Source organism: Cavia porcellus, unplaced genomic scaffold (assembly GCF_034190915.1).
Source record: "Cavia porcellus strain 051 isolate PalLab524CR breed Dunkin Hartley unplaced genomic scaffold, mCavPor4.1 scaffold_22, whole genome shotgun sequence".
Classification (NCBI taxonomy): Eukaryota; Metazoa; Chordata; class Mammalia; order Rodentia; family Caviidae; genus Cavia; species Cavia porcellus.
Window position 1 is genome coordinate 36,197,317 of NW_026947505.1, and position 18,254 is coordinate 36,215,570.

The following is an 18,254-nucleotide window of genomic DNA, read 5'->3' on the forward strand; positions in this document are numbered from 1 at the left end:
CATAATTTCAAAGATTTAAGTCCATGATCACCTGCCTCAAGGCAAAAACATCATGGCAGAAGTGCATGGCACAGCAGTTGCTCAACTCACGGCATCTGAGAAACAGAACACAGAAGAAGAAGTGCCAGAGAGGAAAGGGCCAGCAGGGACCAGATACAGACCTCAATCATGCTCACGACTCAGCTAGACATACCTGGAATGTGCTTTACTAATTTTCCAGACATTTATCAAGTATCAATAAAGTTGACAATCAAGATTAACCTCCAGGCCTGGAAACATAACTTATTGGTGGAGCACACACAAGTCTCTGGGGCCCATGCCCAGCACTGCAAAACAAAGCGAACAAACAAACAACAAAAAACCAGAACTGTTCACTATGTAATTAAGCAATCAAAAGACAACTTTTTAAAAATTCCCTCATTTTGGGCTCTGGAAAATGACTTGGTTTGAGGCATGCTCTTTCCCTACACAATCCAGCTGCACATCAAGGAGGCCTACTCAGGACAAGCAGGACACTGACCCTCCATTCTTTGTCTTATCAGGACAGGATTAACTTATGGTTTTCACGGATGTGTTCATGGTGCCCAGTGAAGGATAGCTTGTAACCCAAACCTGGCCTTAGGTCAAGCTTCCCTGACTTGCTTTCTGATAAATCCACAATCTAATCCAACTGTTTGCTGCCTTTTCTCCTCCCTATATAGAAATCCTTTGTGCCAAGCCCTTGAGATTTGGAGGCCTTGTCACTGTTCCCTCTCATTATTACAGTAGTGCCCTTGTTACAGAGAAAGGAATTAAAAGAAGCAGAGGAAATAGGAGCGGGGTCATGGTGGAGCAGAAGAGGACAGGTCAGCACATGCCATGTCCACTGCACAGATGACGTTTATTTAGCATCTACTGGATGCTATCCACAGGGCTTGGGTCAGGTCTCAGGGAGTGCAAAACTGACATGGGCCTCACTGTGCAGTCTGCATAGAAAGATATATTAAAGCAATAATCATGTTACCATTTTGAGCAGTAGAATGTGTTATCTGGGCAACGCCCAGGCCTCTAGCAGAGCGTGTTATGAGCCCACCTTATTTACACAGACGACCACAAGAAAATCAGTTTTATTAACAAACACACCTGTGACTGTCCACCAACCTGGTGTAGGTGAGTCAGGGGTCCAGGTTTGAGCTCAGTGCTTCAGCAAAGAGGGGTGACCCTGGGTGGAAGCGCAAGAAGGAAGGGCTGGGGAGGAAGCCAGGATCTCTGTGGACCCCTCTGTACAGTCCATGGGGATGAACATACTTTCACGGCAGGTCCGCTCACACCCCAGTATCTGCTGGGTCCCTGGGTGCAGCGCTGTGAGATTGGTTTCAGGGGATCTAAGTCTTTAGGGTGGAACCCAATCAGGTCCCCGCACAGTCTTGGCCATGAGCAGAGGGCCAAGGTGATCAGGCTGCAGGTACACCAAGCGCTGTTTTGCATGGCGCTGGGCTCTAGTGTCCCTGGGTGAGGCCTGAGGGCAGAGGGCAGTTTGATCAGCACATGGGAAGGGGTTGCTATGGCGGCCCGCCAGGAGCCACAGGTTTACTGAAGAAGGTGGTGCCGCTGGTGGCCTCGGGCTTCACGCCCGGCTCACTCAGAGTCCCCGTGGGTGGAGGCGAGGAGGCGACCGACTTTCGGACGCTACTTAGGCCTCAGCCTAGTTTCTCCAAAGTGCGCCTAGGGGGAGGTCCGCCTGGGAAGGCGGCGGGGGTGAAGGAGAGGCAAAGGGACTTGTAGTCCCGCACGCCGGGGGCGTGGCGCCGGCCCGCCTCTACCCAGAGGCTGGGGGCGTGACAGAGACCTCTTGATCGGGCCGGGATTGGCCAAGGGTTTGTCTGGGGGCGTGTCTGTTTAGGACGAGCAGGCGAGGCGTCCCGGGTAGGGGGCGTGTCGGTCCGCGGGGGTCAGGAAGCGGAGTGCCGGGGACTTGGGTGAAGCTCGGCGGCCCCGGCGCCACAGGGTTGCTGGCTGCGGGCCGCACCGTGCTCCGGGTGGTGGGTCGGGACGCAGTGTGAGAGGCTCATGGCGCCCCGGGCCGTGCGCGGAGCACTTCTGGTCTGGGCCCTGGCGCTGTGCTGCCTGAGCGGCGCGGGCCGGCCTTGGAGGTGAGCGAGCGGGGAGAAAGGCGGCCCCGTGCCTGCGGGACTTGGGAATGGCCGGCGGGGACGCCGGCTTCCTCTTTTCCCGGCGCTCCAGAGGCCCCCAGGTTAGGGCCGCTGCCCTTCAGTAGAAGGGAGCACGCGGGGTGTCGTGGGTAATTGCGATGTTAACTGCGGGAGAGAACCACGTTTCAACTGTTTTTAACTTTATTCTTTTCTGTTTGTGTAATGATCAGGTTAATAGAAGCGTTCCATACTTGCACAGTAGATGTGGAAAAAGTGGATTTTACTTTCAATAAAGCACTATTGCAGTTTTACTGTGTACTTTAAGAGATAACATGGTATTTCAGTTGTTTCCAGAAAGCATACTTTCTGAACTGCAGCTACATTGCCCCAAAATCAGAGCCTGAGAAGCAGTGTGGGGTGCTGGAAGCCCTAATTTCTCTCTTGGTGTAAGGCCCTGGGACTCCCACAGAGTTGGTCTGAGGAGAGAGGAGTTGAGGTGCCCAGAGTATTTGAAACAGCCCGGTAGAGTGATAATGAACCTTAACTGAAGGCCTTTGGCTGTAGTGTGTTCATCCCCAGCCCCTTGTAATGCGTGCAGCTCTTCTAATTATCACTATCTGGGGGAGCACTGAGTAAGTGCTTTTTCCATTTTTAGAGTACGTTCTACTTTGCACCCTTTGTATGTTTTAACTTTGTAAATATGGATACCTCGCATTAGTCCATTTTTTGTTAGCATAGTAAAATACCTGAAGGCAGAGTGCTTATGAAGACAGGCAGTTTATCTCTCAATCCTGGAACGGGTCACTGCCTTGCCTTTGGCTGAAGACTTCCTAGGGAGCACTTGAGGGAGACAGAGATCAGGATCACATCCCCAGACAGGAAGAAAACCAAAGAAACGGTGTGGGACCAGCTCAGGCTTTTATGACAATTTTTTTCAGGAGAGCTAACCAGCATCCCAGGGGAAATACTTTAATCTTTCCAACAACAATCCTCAGTTGACCTGGGGTCCTCCCACTAGGACTCCCTTCTTAAAGATTCCAGTAGTGCCATCCGGGGGATGATGCTGTCTTGGGTCTGAGAGTCCCAAAACTGAAATAAGGAACTTAACACACCCTTTTAAAATAAGTTTGTAGGTTCTCTAACTCCTGTGTTGGAAAAAGAATTTTCAGGTCAGTGAAAGAAGCATGAGAAGATTTACTGGAGATAGATACAGGAGGCATGAAAGAGTAGAGTGTGGATGCTCTGAGAAGGCACAGTATACTTGGGAACTGGGGATCTTTTCTGTGTTTTGGATGGTGGGAGTTCTGGAATTCTATAAAATAATCCAGTGTTAGTCTTGTCTAATGGGCGGAAAAGGAAGGCCCATCCAAAGTGAGATAATGGCCCTTTCATATGGGAATTCTTAAAAAGGTGGTCTGTTCATAGGGAAAAGAGGACAGTTTGAAGATAAAAAGGGTAAGGACAAATCTATTTGTAGGTGAAAGGTTGTCCCCCGCCCCTACTATATTTTGGGAGAAGAGAAAAAAATGAATTAGGCTTGTGTTCTGAAGGTGCGATTTTTTCTTTAAAGTACTGTTCAGTTTTTAAAATCTGTTTCTTTTGTCTCTTTCCCTCATTTTTATTTCTTCTATCCCACCTCAAAACCTCCCACATGTGAACCTTTAAGAAACAAACCACTTCTGAACCCTATCAGGCCTCCTACTAGGAATTCTAGTTGTGGATAAACTACAGCTCCACAGTTCTTTTGACACTGGACAAATGTAACTCAACCTACTAGATGTCAGATGTGCTGAGTTGGTGTCCCTGAAATTGAAGAATGAATTCCAAAGGACAATGGAGTTTAAGAGTAGGAAAGGTTTAATGGAGAGATGATAGCCTCTGAGGGACGGGAGGGGTGTGGTGTGGGTGCCTACCAAGGCCTTTTATCAGGAGTAATTTATACAGCATGGTCACAGTGTGGGTACAACATGGGTCAAACTGTAAGCAACCAATAGGATTACAAGTATAGCTCATTAGCTAATATTGATCCAATAGGGAGAAGGGTCACATAGCAGGGTACGGAAAAGAACAAAGGCATTTTGGGGAAGGGATGGGACTAGTTCTTTTCATCCTTGTGGGCCATTGATATCTGTTGGGACTTCCTGGACTTGGTGGTGCTAATTAGAATATAGTTCCAAGTTACTGCTTATCCCTTAGGGAGGTGCATAGGCCTGTCCATTGCATTTTTATCTTGATGCCTGGTTTTCAGATGTGCCTCCAGCCACAATTCTAATGTTTTTACTTTTCACTGATATCCTTGAGCACCCCAACCCTGTCTGTATATTAATTTCTACCCAGCTTAGCTGCCTGTGATACCTTTGTCAATGGACAGGGTCTGAGGAGTCCCTGAAGTAAAGATGGGGAACCACGACTCACCCCACCCATTGGGCAGGTTTCTCATTCTCTGACTTCCATCACAGAAAAATAATTTTCAGGACACATCAGTAAGAGGATAAAGAGGTTTATTAGGCAGACTTTTTTAAAGTTCACATTCAAAGAAATGGAATGTGGACCCTTAAGAAGGAGACAGACAACTATAGTCTAGAGCTGAGGATATTTGTGTTTTGGGTAGTGGAAATCTGTGTAATTTGTGAATCTATAGAAAGTTTCGGCTTATTTTACAGGAAAAAGCAACAGTTCACAGATAGAAAGATACTTTTACAGATCAAAGAATGACCCATTTTACAGGGGAAAGGCAGGGCCCCTGTATTGTTTTTCTGTTTGAATTTTTGAGATAGGTTCTTGCTGTGCAGTTCAGATTTGCCTTGACTTTATTATGTAGCCCAAACTGAACTTGAACTCATGTTGATCCTTGCCTCAGCCTCTTAAGTGCTGGGATTACAGGTGTTGTGTATGCTTTGTTTTTGTGTGTAGTTGATATAAGGTGTTTTGCCTAAAAACATTCTTTGAAATTGCTGAATTTGTTTCTCAAGGCCAGCTTCCTGCCTTTTATCCTGTCAACTAAAATAACTTATGGATTTAAAGTACCTTTAAGAGTTTTTGGATGTGATAGTCCAGAAAACCTAGAAAGCACAGATATAGATAATTTTGGGTAACTTTTTCCTGAAGATGTTGTCTTCCCTTTTTTTTGTTGATACCTGAGATTGAACTCATGACCTCATGCTTAGCAGGCTGGCTCTTGTGCCACTGAGCAAAATCCCTAGTCCCCAGCTGTCATCTTAAAAGAATAATTTTAAAACTGATTTTCCTTGTTTCCTCCTTCACACCTATTTTTATTTCTTCTGTCCTATCTGGGCTTCTGTGAAATCTTAAAGTCAGGTGAGTTTTACAGTTTTCAGGCTTGTGGTATAGGCAGTTGGATGTACATCCTGTGTTCTAGATAACAAGTGCAGTATGACATAATGCATGTCCTGTGTTCCAGCAAGCACATGTGACATTGTGCTGTGCATGGATCTAGCTCTAGCTAACAGCCCTAATTAGTCTTTTAAGTAATACCTTATCAGCAAACCTAAGTGCCAAGTGAGGTTGTGACAATAAATGGTTTTTTGTTAACTCAGATCATGTATGGTTGCCACTTGAAATATAACAAATGTCCACTTTTCAGGACCTTATGAGTTCACAAATACAGCTAAAGGATTATGCATCTGTATTTCAAAACTGCTTAAACATCTCTAGGAAGACTCCTCCTGAGCTACTCTGCAGTCCTTTGTATCTTATTTTTCATTTTGAGACAGAGTATCACTAAATTTCTAAATTGTCGAGACATGTAATCCTGCTGCCTCAGATTCCCAAAGTGCTAGGATTACAAGCGTGCACTGCCACACCTTGCTAAGAAAGGCATTTTATGGCTCATTTGCTTCCCTTGAGTGGAACCCTTTCTGACTGAACTCTGATCTGCCTGCCCTCTTACACTCGTATTTAACTTCTGTGCCACTAAGGTCATCACTTATGTTTTCTTACGGTGTTTATTGACTTCCTTGTAATGTGCACTGGAAGTGGGGACTTCATGTCCAGCAGCATCCCTAGTCTCATGGATACTTAATGTTGAATGGATGGGGGGATGTATATGTGCGTGTGTGTGTGAAACTTTAAAGAAGTTATTGAAAAATAAGCTTCTTGTCTTTTAACAGTGGCAGCCACGAGTGGAAAAAACTAATTTTGACCCAACTCTGGCCACCAACAATATGCAAGGTGAGTTTTTTCTCCCTTAACTAGCCCATTTGGTACAGAATCACTGTAAAGAGTTGTTTACAGGCACATGTGCCTGCTTGGTTGCTCCTGGCTGACTGACCCTCCAGCCTCCTTGCCCCGTCCTGTGATTGAGGCTGGAGTTATTCCAGGCAAGCTGCGTCTACAACAGGATACTTGCTGGAGGAGGACCATATTTCAGTTCCCTGTGATGGTAATAACAAAAGTCACAAACACGGTGGCTTAGAACATCCACTCTTACAGCTCTGGAGAGTGGCTGTCTGAAATCAAGACATTCATTAGTAGGGTTGGCTCCTTCGGTTGGCTACTGAATGAGTTTGTTTCAGACTTCTAGAACTCTGTCTGAATCTTACTTGTGACTGTCTCCATTATCACCTTAGCCCGCTGTGCTTTCCGTTTTCTAGCTGTGTCCTAGGCTTATGGATGCATCATCTTCATGTATCTGTCTGCCTTGTGTCTGTTTCTTGTGACACCAGTGACTGAATTTAGGGTGTCCCCCAATCAGGTATGATGAGGGCATCCTATCTTGATTACATTTGGAGGGATCCTGTTTCTGAGTTAACAGATAACAAAAGTTGAGACGGGGTATATCATTTGGGGTCAAAATTCAACTCATGATGAGGCTGGATTTGTCTCCTCCCTTTATGTTATATTGGAAGTTTGATTAAACACCTTTCACTCATGGAAGGGATCTGAGAAACCAGCTTCCTCTTTTCTATTTGGCAGCAACATCAGCTTTCTCTTTCTGTGGCTGGCTCTGACTTGCTTTGTGTCTTTTGTCTTTTTAAGACAGTAATGCTGATCTCTTCCCATTGGAATCCTGCCTTGCTGTCGATGTCCGCTCCCGGCCGGTAGGAAGGACACACGACAAAGTCTGGCAGTGGACAACCTTTTCTTTTATTTTTCTTCTCCGTACAGCCTGCCCTGGGATCGCTCCCAGCCGAAGCCTCCTCTGGTCCGCTCCCCGCGGCTCCTTCCGGGCTTCGCTCCGAAGCCTCTACCGGTCCGCTCTCCGCGGCTCCTTCTGGGCTTCTACTTCCGGGCTTCTTCTTCCCCCCCAGGGGTGGCACCAGTATATATACGGATACAGTGTCCAATCATGTTAAAGTGAGCAAGGCAAGCTGATTGGCTAACATCATCAGTTGCCAGGCAGACTATATTGTTGAGCGGGTTGCTTACGCGGTAAGCAGGAAACTAACGTGCTCGATGGGAGGGGTAATCTACCTCAGGCTTTGCTCTTTACTACAGGCCTCACGTCCGCCAAGTGAGGCGACCGGGCTCGGGGCTGCGGCTCCCAACATCTCCCCCTTTTTTATTTTTTTTATAAATGTGCGCATCGTAGCCCTTCCTGGACTGGGTGCAGAGGCTTATGCCCTATGCGTAGGCCCACCGTAGGTCCTTGGCTTAGACCCTGGTCGGCCGTCCCATGGTCTGCCAAGGCCCTGAGGCCCTCGTCCTTTTTCTAGGGCCAGGCACAAACTGGACGGAACCTGGATGCACACAAGCTTGCACTCATTTTCTCTCCGTAAAGAAATCCCCTCGGAGAGAAATTTAGACCTGGGCAGCATCTAACAGTCCAGCGGCTTACGTGCAGGATGGGGTAGGGCCTGGCTTAGGTTGAGTCGCACCGGGGGAGTACGCTCTTACCCGTCATTGACTCTCCTACCCAGCTATGTCATAATTTTTTAGAGGAGGAGTGTGGGAAGCTCACCGCCCCTAGACTCGGTCGTAGGCTAGGCGAGCGAGCCATGCATATGCCTGAGGATCTTCTTGTCCATTTCGGGCTACCGCTATTTCTATTCATCTTGTTGGTTGGTCTGTGATGGATCTCCGGTAGGGCAGGTCTGATCTTCAGTCGAGGGCTTTGTCGCCCGTGTCAGTCTCTCCGGTATCCACAGTGGTTCTCGTCCCGATTCCTGTGGGAAAACACAAACCGCGCCTCGGTTCCAGCTGACCACTGGATCCGGGCCCATCCATTGTCCTGTCAGGACATCTTTCCACTTCACCCACCCTTTATGGTTGGGGGAAGGGTTGCAGTGCTCCACAGCTGGGGAGCGATTATCATTATTTAAATTTAAAAAATTGTGTGTGAATAGTGCCATGGATAATCGTGCCTTTGGGGCCAGGCCTTGGCCTACTCCCCCTTTTTGTTTTTGTAAAATTTCTTTGAGGCTTCTATGAGCCCTCTCAATGATTCCTTGACCTTGGGGATTGTATGGGATACCATGTTTTAATTGAACCTCCATCATTTTGCAGAACTCATTGAAGGCTTTGCCTATATAGGCTGGTCCATTATCAGTTTTTAATATTTTTGGTTTGCCCCATGCGGCCCAAGCCGCCAGGCAATGATTGATCACATTAGACACTTTTTCACCTGTTTCTGCTGTTGCAAATATGACGTGAGAACAGGTGTCTGTGGAAACATGAACATATTTAAGAGTTCCAAACTCCTGTATATGTGTGATGTCCATCTGCCAAACATCACCAGGGATCAAACCTCGAGGGTTTACTCCCATCGGTATGGCAGGTTTGTATGTGGCACAGGAGTCACATAGTCGCACGATATCTCGTGCATCTGCTCTGGAAACATGGAAATGGTTTGCTAGTGTCCTGGCATTGACATGAAACTTATCATGGAAGGCACGGGCTCGCTCGATTGGTGTTAGTAAGGTAAAAATCCATAACGCATTCCCCTGTGCCATGGGCCCTGGCAGGGATGTATGTGCTCTTATGTGGGTGGTGAAGACCTTATGGTGTCTGTTCTGAAGCAATGTCTGGATAGACAGGAACAGCCCAGCCACTGTGGAAGTGGATCTAATTAAACCGGCAGTCTCAAGCACTTGCATAGCATTGACCACATACCTAGAATCGGAGACAATGTTAATGGCTTCTGAGAACCGTTCAAGAATCATTTTAACGATCTGTAGTTCCACCACCTGAGGCTGATCTGGTTCAAATTGTATGGTAACCGGGGGCTTGCCTAGGATCACATAGGCGACTATCCCCGTCTTGGAGCCATCTGTATATATTGTAGTTGCTGGGACTAATGGCTCAGAGGCAGTAACCTTTGGAAAAATTATAGGGTGCTGAGTGACAAATGACAAGATAGGGTCTTTAGGGTATTGATTGTTTATATCCCCATGGAAAACACATCTCAGAATGGCCCATGTATCTATGCAGGCAGCCAGGGTCTTGATCTGGCTGGCCGTATAGGGTACTCGGATGGCTTGTGGTCCTGAGCCAAAATGTTGGACAGCTCTATCATGCGCTTCAAGGGCCAATGAAGCGACTGCCTCCGGGTAATGCTCTATGACTTTTGCAGGTGAGACCTTAGGGTGTATCCACAGTAGTGGTCCTTTCTGCCAAATCACCGCTGTAGGCTGTAGACTAGTCTGTAGCAAACAGACATCAAAGGGTCGCCCTGGTTTAATTCTGTGTAAGGTAGCCCCACCTAAGGCTTTTTCCACTCTCTGTAAGGCAGCTCTTGCCTCAGGAGTGAGCCTCCTGTGGGAGGCTATATCTGGGTCTCCCTTTAGAAGGTCGAACAGGGGTTTAATGTGTCCTGGCTCCCCGCAGGCAAAACACCCTTTAGCCTTACATTCCCCTTCTAACCCGCGAGGTCCCCTCTGCTGTACAGCCGCGGCCAGGAGAGCAGCCACTCCCGAGTTGGAGAGCGGCCCCCCTATCTCTCTACATATCCTAATCCAGGCGTTGAGGTCCTTGTTCTTATGAGGAGCTATTGCTGCCTTGCACTCCTTTGTACATTGCTCGAAAATCAGCTGCCTTACCAGCGGTCGAGCCACTCCCGGATCAGAAAATATCTTATCGGCAGCATCTTGCATTCGGGCCACAAAGTCAACAAATGGCTCTGTGGTACCCTGAATTATTTTTGAAAGACACAAGGAGGCTGTTCCGGCACCACTTACTTGCTTCCAGGCGCGGAGCCCTATGGCATTGATTTGTTCATAGACAGCGCCGGGGAACTGAGTCTGATCATCAGCGTGCCGACCTTCTCCCATAAGCATTTCCTTGTTCCACCCCCGGTTTCCCCGATTGGCGTTTCTCTCAGCCTGCTCTGCAGAGAACTCTGCGTACCAGGCTCGCCAATCCAGGTAACTGCCCGAGGGCAGACACGCCTTTGCCAGCTGAATCCAGTCCGCGGGGGTGAGGGGCCCAGAAGACAGGTTCTCCAGCATGGCAATGGTGTAAGGCGCAGTCGGCCCAAAGGTTGTAACTGCATTTTTAAGTTCTCTAATCTGCTTTATCTCAAAAGGCTCCCATACATTGCGTCCCTGGCCCATAGCTACTTGTACAGGAAATATCCCGTAGGGGCCACTATCTATCCCAGGTGGATGTACCTCATGAGACAAGCGTCCCCCCTGCCAAAGCCGCCTGTAAAAATACCGACCCGCCGGCGGCGGAGCATAAGACGGCGGCCGTGATTGGGCGGAAAATGGGGGCCCGTGCATCACTTCCTGTTCTGGCGAAAGGGGAGGGAGCTCCCAGGCGGCCGCCTCGTGGCGAGGGATCGCCTCCCTCTCGCGCCGGGGAGCGCTCAGGAGCTCTCTACTCCTCCGCAGACCAGGTTGAGCAGAGCGCAATTTGCGGCGCAACGCTGGAAAAGAACCCTGTGACTCCTTATCGAGCGACTTGGGCTCCTGACAGCTGGTCTCTTTGGCCTCCTTGCCATTCAACTTTCCCTCGTCCTCGGAGTCAGACGACTCCGAGGCTAGAGCCCCGTCCTCCTCCTTAGCATCTTTGTTCCCCTTGACGGGCCCCTCTCGGGAGCTCCCTGACTGGGCCTGCTCAAATACCCTGCGTACTTTTGTAAGCTCTTGAGAGCTTTCTCCACAACCACCCTCGCTCTTAGTGTTGCTACCTAGCATGTTTCCCATCTTTTAATATGTTACTCACCGCGTGAGGCCCAAGGAATCCGCCACTTACGCGTGAGCCTGAGGGGAGTCTAAAAGCCCTGTAGGTGCGCGCCACCCAGAGCCCAGGCTTATCCCCAACTCACCTGTCTCGCAGCTCTGTACTGGAGCGTTGTCCACTTCCACGTCTCGGGGGTGATCAGTCCCCGTACGGGCCACCAAATGTCGATGTCCGCTCCCGGCCGGCAGGAAGGACACACGACAAAGTCTGGCAGTGGACAACCTTTTCTTTTATTTTTCTTCTCTGTACAGCCTGCCCTGGGATCGCTCCCAGCTGAAGCCTCCTCTGGTCCGCTCCCCGCGGCTCCTTCCGGGCTTCGCTCCGAAGCCTCTACCGGTCCGCTCTCCGCGGCTCCTTCTGGGCTTCTACTTCCGGGCTTCTTCTTCCCCCCCAGGGGTGGCACCAGTATATATACGGATACAGTGTCCAATCATGTTAAAGTGAGCAAGGCAAGCTGATTGGCTAACATCATCAGTTGCCAGGCAGACTATATTGTTGAGCGGGTTGCTTACGCGGTAAGCAGGAAACTAACGTGCTCGATGGGAGGGGTAATCTACCTCAGGCTTTGCTCTTTACTACAGGCCTCACGTCCGCCAAGTGAGGCGACCGGGCTCGGGGCTGCGGCTCCCAACACCTTGCTCCCATTACTGGAGCTGGACCTTCTCAGAGGCAGTTACAAAGCTGGTCCTGGTTTCCTTTGCAAAGTTATCTACATAGTATTTTATCACATTACTGAACTAGCACTAATTTTATCCATAGTGTTTATGAAATTTTGCTTGAGGGTTTTAAATTTTGAGACCTCTAATCTGTGCAAGATAAAATGTAGCCAAGAGGTGCCATATAATTTGATCACTTCCTGCCAGGTTAGGAGCACTCACTCTGGCTTTTTGTTTCACCTTCAGCATTGAGTAGTGAGGACATTCTGACTTCCTCACTGATTTACTTTTCTGTTGACAGATAAAAGTGAAATTGCACTCTTTATCTTCACCAAATTATACTTTTGGTCTGGGATCTCATTTGTAACTGTGTGTCCATTATTATATTCTCTCCTGGTGCTGTTTCTTTTTCTTTGGTGCAGGAGTGAGTGGGATGGGAATGCAGTGAAGGTCAAGGAAGTCAAGGAACAAGGAACCTGTGCGCAGGTAGCGCTCAAGTTCAGCTCAAAAGAGGTTACCCTCAGTTCTGGCCTTTCCGAGATGTGATTGTGGCCTTTGACTGCGTATAAAATATAAGGAAATGCCTTCCTGCCTTGAGGTTTTAAAAACAAGATTTTTAAAAGTGATTAGCAAAATATCACTGTTAGGCAATTTATTTCAAACAAGATGGCTGTGATAAGAAACCGCTGGCATTCCAGGCCAGGTATACTCCTGGCTGCTAATCTCTGGGCATCTGTTTTAGAGATGTTGACAGACAGTACAGTACCTGAACAGTCTGTCATGGTCTCCACTGTGTCCTTACTCCGAAGCACTATAGGAACTGATGAGTGATTGCTGGGGAATGGGAGAAACCAGCCCCTTATTGGAATTACCTCATTATGACCCATGTTTGGTGCTGACTTTGCTCTTCATGAGCTGTGGACCGCAGGAAGTAAGGTTTCCTTAGGGAGGAAACTGAAACGTTGGCAGAGGTTGAAGTGCATGGATTCTGCAGGCTGTTGCCCAGCTGTTCTGTGGCAGGCAACTGTCTCAGGATACTTCAGTCACTCAAGTCAGGGCACTTCTTCATCTCTGAATCAGTCTGAAAAGAAGGTGCCTCCCCTCAAAAGATGACATACAGAGGAAAGGACTGGACAGGATGGAGCGTGATTACTCCTCTTCCCTCAGAGGCTCCAACTTCTGTTCTTTGTTTGCATTTGCTTAGTTACTGTGAGGAACTGGACTTGACATCTGTTTCACTTGGGTTGATGGCTCAAAAAAAAATTATATATATATATATATATATATATATATATGTATATATATATATATTTAAATTTAAGTTTATTAGTACAATTTGAGTATACATAATGATCATATTTATTATAGGGAATTTGTATATTTGTACATCATATATCTTAATTCCTCTCTTTTTTTCTCATTCCCATCCCCTCCTTTCAAACTCTCCTCTCTTCTCTTCCCCATTCACAAAGCTTAGTTTTCATTTTATCCTCCTTTTCTCATTTTTCCCTTCTTTTTGCCTCCTCCCCTCTCCCTATTTCCCTTCTCTTTTTGAACAGTTTCTTCTTATTTCATAATATCTATTGTACATTTATATTCTTACTTATATTTTCAGTTTCTCACACCAGAAAGACAATGCGATATTTACATGTATGTCCAATTTATTTCAATTATGGTCTTAAAGTCCACCCATTTAGCTCTAAATATCTCAGTTTTTCTTTTTTATATAAAGTCGTGTAGTACTTTATTTTATATATATCTTTTTTATCCATTTTTGGTTGATAGGCATTTGGGTTGTTTCCAAGATTTAGCCATTACAAACTGCCAGTTTTTGTATGCATATATTGCTGTGGTATGATGCTTTTTTCTGGGAAGATTCCAGAAGGGATAGAACTGGTTCTCATAGGACCTCTTATCCTAGTTTTTAAGGAATCTCCACATGATTTCCACAGTGGTTGCACCAGCCTACACTTCCACCAACAGTGAAGAAGGATTCCTTTTTCTCCACAGCCCCAGTGACATTAGTTATTGGTTGTTTTCTTGACAATAGCCATTCTTTCTGGAATGAGATGGAATTTCAGCTTTGTTTTAGTTTGCATTTCTCAAATAACCAGTGATGTTGAACATTTTTTCATGTATTTATCATTTATACTTCTGAGAATTGTCCATCTCAGATGCCCATTTTTAGATTGACCGTTTGAATTTGGAGTTCTGATTTTTTTGTTTTTTATATGTTCTAGGTATTAGTCCTTTGTCTGAAGAATAGGTGGCATAAATATTTTCCCACACGTATGTTGTCTCTTCATACTGTTAGTGGTGGTTTTTTTTTTTTTTTTGCATTGCAAAAGCTTTTCAATAAGATGAGATCTCAGTAGCTGATTTGTGTGTGTGTGTGTGTGTGTGTGTGTGTAACAGTGACATAGTTCTTGTGCAATCATGGCTTTGTTTATAGAGTCTTGTCTACATCTGTGTCTTCAAGAATTGTATATATTCTCTCTTCCAGCAGATTTAGTGTTTCTGTTTTACTATTTAGATCTTTGATTCATTTTGATTTTAGTTTAGTGCCTGGTGGTAGATGTGGGTCTGGTTTTAGTCTTTGGCATGTAGAAAGCCAGTTTTTCCAGAATCATTTTTTGAAGAAGCTATCTTTCTTCCAGTGAACATGTTTGGCCCCTTTGTCAAAGATAAGTTGGATAAGTGCAATTATTTTATTTTATTTTTATTTACTTATTTATTTACTTGTCTGTTTGGTTTTTGAGAAAGGGTCTCATGTAGTTTAAGTTGGCTTTGAACTCACTATGTAGGCCAGTCTGGCCTCAAACTCTAAGTAATCCTCCTTCCTCAGCTTCTCAAGTGCTGGCTACCACCTCTATTATTATTTATCACAGAAAAATCTCATCTTAGGTAAACCATTGATAGGCCTGTAAAAACATTTTTTATTGTACCGAGATTTTTATCTTAAGTTTTATCTTTATTATTGAGGCCAAAAGTATACTCCTAGTTTCAACTCATTGTATTTTTTGCTTTCCAAGTTTTTGATACTCATTACTTCACTAATATACTTGAACCTGGTACCTGACCCACTTGAGAATAACAGGGTATTAAGCTTTTATTCAGAACATTCTTTTCTGATTACATGGTGAGCAGATTATTCAGGGGCAAATGTATTTCCATTAGGTTGTCTTAATTTGTGAGTACATGTAAAGAGCAAAAATAGATGTTTAACTGACATCTAAATTATTTGAGGTCTGACCTAGGACACGGAGCCCCAGTGTCTTTTCTTCCTGAGCCTGTTACTGGCACAAAAGTATTGCATTATAGTAATACTGGGCTCATCTTGATTTAGTAACGCCCCTGTGTCTCCTTGATGTATCTAGAAAGGAAGCCTGGTTGCTAAATGTTCTTAAACAATAAACCAATTATCTTCTTTATATCTTTTCTCCCCAGGAAGTTAATGACTGTGAAAAGTCTCTGGATTACTGGACAATACATGGACTGTGGCAAGTATCTAATATAATAAAGTCTGATGAAATGAGAGAAGCTGGCTAACTTGAAATTCTAGCTTGAATCTAGACTATTTTTTTGTCTTTTTAAAAGAATTTTATTTAAAGAAAGACTAAACAAAACAGAAAATGGATAGAAATAATACATACTTTGAAAGAAAAAAAATAAACAGTAAGAAATCAACTAGTTGATGATTACAGATTGTCCTCTTACAAATAGTTATTCAAGATACTAAAGTGGAGCATATAAAGTGGGGATTCAAACAGTGAGACTGCAACCAGTTCTGTTCAACTATCCAACAAAACTTAAGAAATATGGTTATCAATCCTGTACACTTAAACATACATGCACTTATCCATCTCTTCCATTATGTTGAGATTGAACAAACTCAAGCAGACTAATATCACTCTGAACAAAGAATAATACTATTGCTGAGTTTCACATTATGATACTTCAGGATCAGCACTGGATACTTTAGTGTCTTTTTTTCTTCAAAGTATTTGTTCATTTCATCACATGTCATAAGATCAGTTCTCATTAGACTTACTAATTATACTTGTTATTTTTGTTAGGAGTTTATTCCGTAGATCAGATTCTTATTTTAAAATAGTTTGCTAATACACCCCTAATTCTGTTGTTTACTTCCTTTTTGCTAGACTAGTAACAATCCCGTTTAAATATAGTTTTAGAGATCCTGGGACCATTTTAGGATCCCTAAATTTTAATTTTTTGTTTTTCTCTTTCTTTTGAATTTGTTATATAAATAAACATATGACATATATGTATGTATAGGTATATACATATATATATATATATGTGTATATATATATATGAGAGAGATGCAGGAAAAATGAGAACAAGTCTATATTATATACTTCATAAATACTTATTTTTCTGGTTTTGTCCATATTATATTTAGTTTCTTATTCATATATGTATTTGTGATGTTAAATTCTGCACATTAGTTTCCTAGAAGGGATCTATTTTATTCTGGTTTTTATTGGCACTTGCATGTCTCTTAAGAATGGAGTAAGGGGTTCGGAAATAGTTTAAATGGACTTGGCTTATAGTTCTACTTTTTGAGACCTTGGATTTTGCATGATTTCTCTGGCAACTTCAGATGCCCTGACAGTATCTCTGCTCATGATGGCTGCTTCATTTGCAAGGCTGGAGTGACAGTCTGCAGGGATTCTGTCTTCCTGGGTCGGGGTTGGGGGGGAGTTGTGCTGCTTTCAACTGCTGGGCAGCCTCGTGGTTGCAAAGTCACAGCATCCTGGCCTTCACAGGGCTCTGAAGGATCTTGAAGTCAGTGTAGAGACCTCATGAACTAAGCAGCATCTAGAGAATGAGAGTTGATGTGTCCAAAATCAAACATGTGAGGACTGAAAATTCAAAATCAGAGAATGCAAATTGGTACTGAAAAATAAAAGTAAAAGTCATACTAACTGATATTGTAATGGGCCAGGCATTTCTGAACATGTTAGTTGTATATTATCTAATTGACTGTATCACATTTTAAAGAGATACAAGCTCTTTTCATGCTGCATTTTAGAATTGGCTATGGCCTAAGTCACATAGCTTAGCATCATGAAACAGCCCATGGTGGGCCAACTCCAAAGTCCCTCTATTGATTTTCCTCTCCTAAAAAGCCAATCTGTGCACTTCTTAACTGCTCATGATGGAGCCATAATCTGTATGTCTTGCTGCTGGTGGCTTGCACCACTAGTGGTACATGCATGCCTGTAACAGGTGTGACTGCACTATTGCTACTGCCAGTGGCACAAATGGCCCAATTGGACAGTCATGCTGGTCCTGCTGGTGGCCTAAGCCAACAGGAACATGTTAAACACCATCTTTCCTCTTCCAGAAAAACTAAAGCCATAAGTACTTGTTTCTAAGCATTCTTTGTTAAAAGGCTTACTGGAGATATTCTTAAGTAGAAATTTTCTTTTTAGACTTTAATGAAAGTATAATCTAATGTCATAGAGAAGCCAGTGTAACCAAGACTAATATTTCTCTCTTTTGTTTTTTAATTTGGATTTCAAGGCCTGACAAAGTGGAAGACTGTAATTCATCATGGCACTTTCATTTAGATGAAATTAAGGTATTGACCATCTTTCTACTACAGTAGAACATTGAACCTACATTAATTTTCTTTAAAAGTATACTTTCAAAGTCAAATTAGGATTGAGCCCCAGGCAATGTTTTAGTAATTATTAATATCTAAAGCAGTCCCATGAATTAAATAAAATCTGACCTTTCTCTCTTGGACCCAATCCACAGCATAGGTGAGCTGTGGGCAGAGAGCATAGAGAGGAACAAAGACCTTAATATATGCCTGCCAGCTCCAATTAGTCTCCAGTCCCCAGGGGTCCTGGGTCAGTGACATAAGCTAGGTCTTTAGAGAAGCATCTCTGGGCAGCTGTGCTGGAGAATGGGCACAGTATCGAGGGCTGACTTTTCCAGCCATAGGTGGGGTAAGTTTTCCATAGGGACTCTGAATTGGGAGAAAATGATGGTCCTTTCCAATACAAAAACTCCTTTTAAAGAATGAACCATATGAATGCAGTTAGAATACTCTTTTGACATACTTCTAAATGCGGAATATATTACTGCACCATGCTCATTCTTCCTTAGAGGGTATGGTAGTCTGTATATTCAGTCATCTGTCAGGGTGGGGCAGGACTGTCCATGTAGATACAGAGGAACAGAAACAACCTGGACAAACTCTAGCATTTAAAACAGGATAGAAAAGGGACCTGTGAAAATGGAATCAGGATGAGGAGGTGCTGGGGAGCAAGGGGTGTGGTTGATGAAGAAG

The 18,254-nt window shown here is 44.7% G+C and overlaps 2 protein-coding genes across 2 annotated transcripts in view; both read left to right on the forward strand.

Moving 5' to 3' along the window:
- The window catches only part of Mpc1 (mitochondrial pyruvate carrier 1), a 506,120-nt gene that overhangs the window by 21,062 nt on the left and 466,804 nt on the right, over positions 1 to 18,254 (forward strand). The window lies entirely within an intron of this gene.
- Positions 1,913 to 18,254, forward strand: part of Rnaset2 (ribonuclease T2) — a 29,457-nt gene continuing 13,115 nt past the window's right edge. The window contains exons 1-4 of the mRNA XM_003466355.5: positions 1,913 to 2,132; positions 6,263 to 6,323; positions 15,377 to 15,429; positions 17,480 to 17,537. Of these exons, the coding sequence (XP_003466403.2) occupies positions 2,050 to 2,132; positions 6,263 to 6,323; positions 15,377 to 15,429; positions 17,480 to 17,537 (255 nt within the window). The 5' untranslated portion in view covers positions 1,913 to 2,049. The remainder of the gene's footprint in view (positions 2,133 to 6,262; positions 6,324 to 15,376; positions 15,430 to 17,479; positions 17,538 to 18,254) is intronic.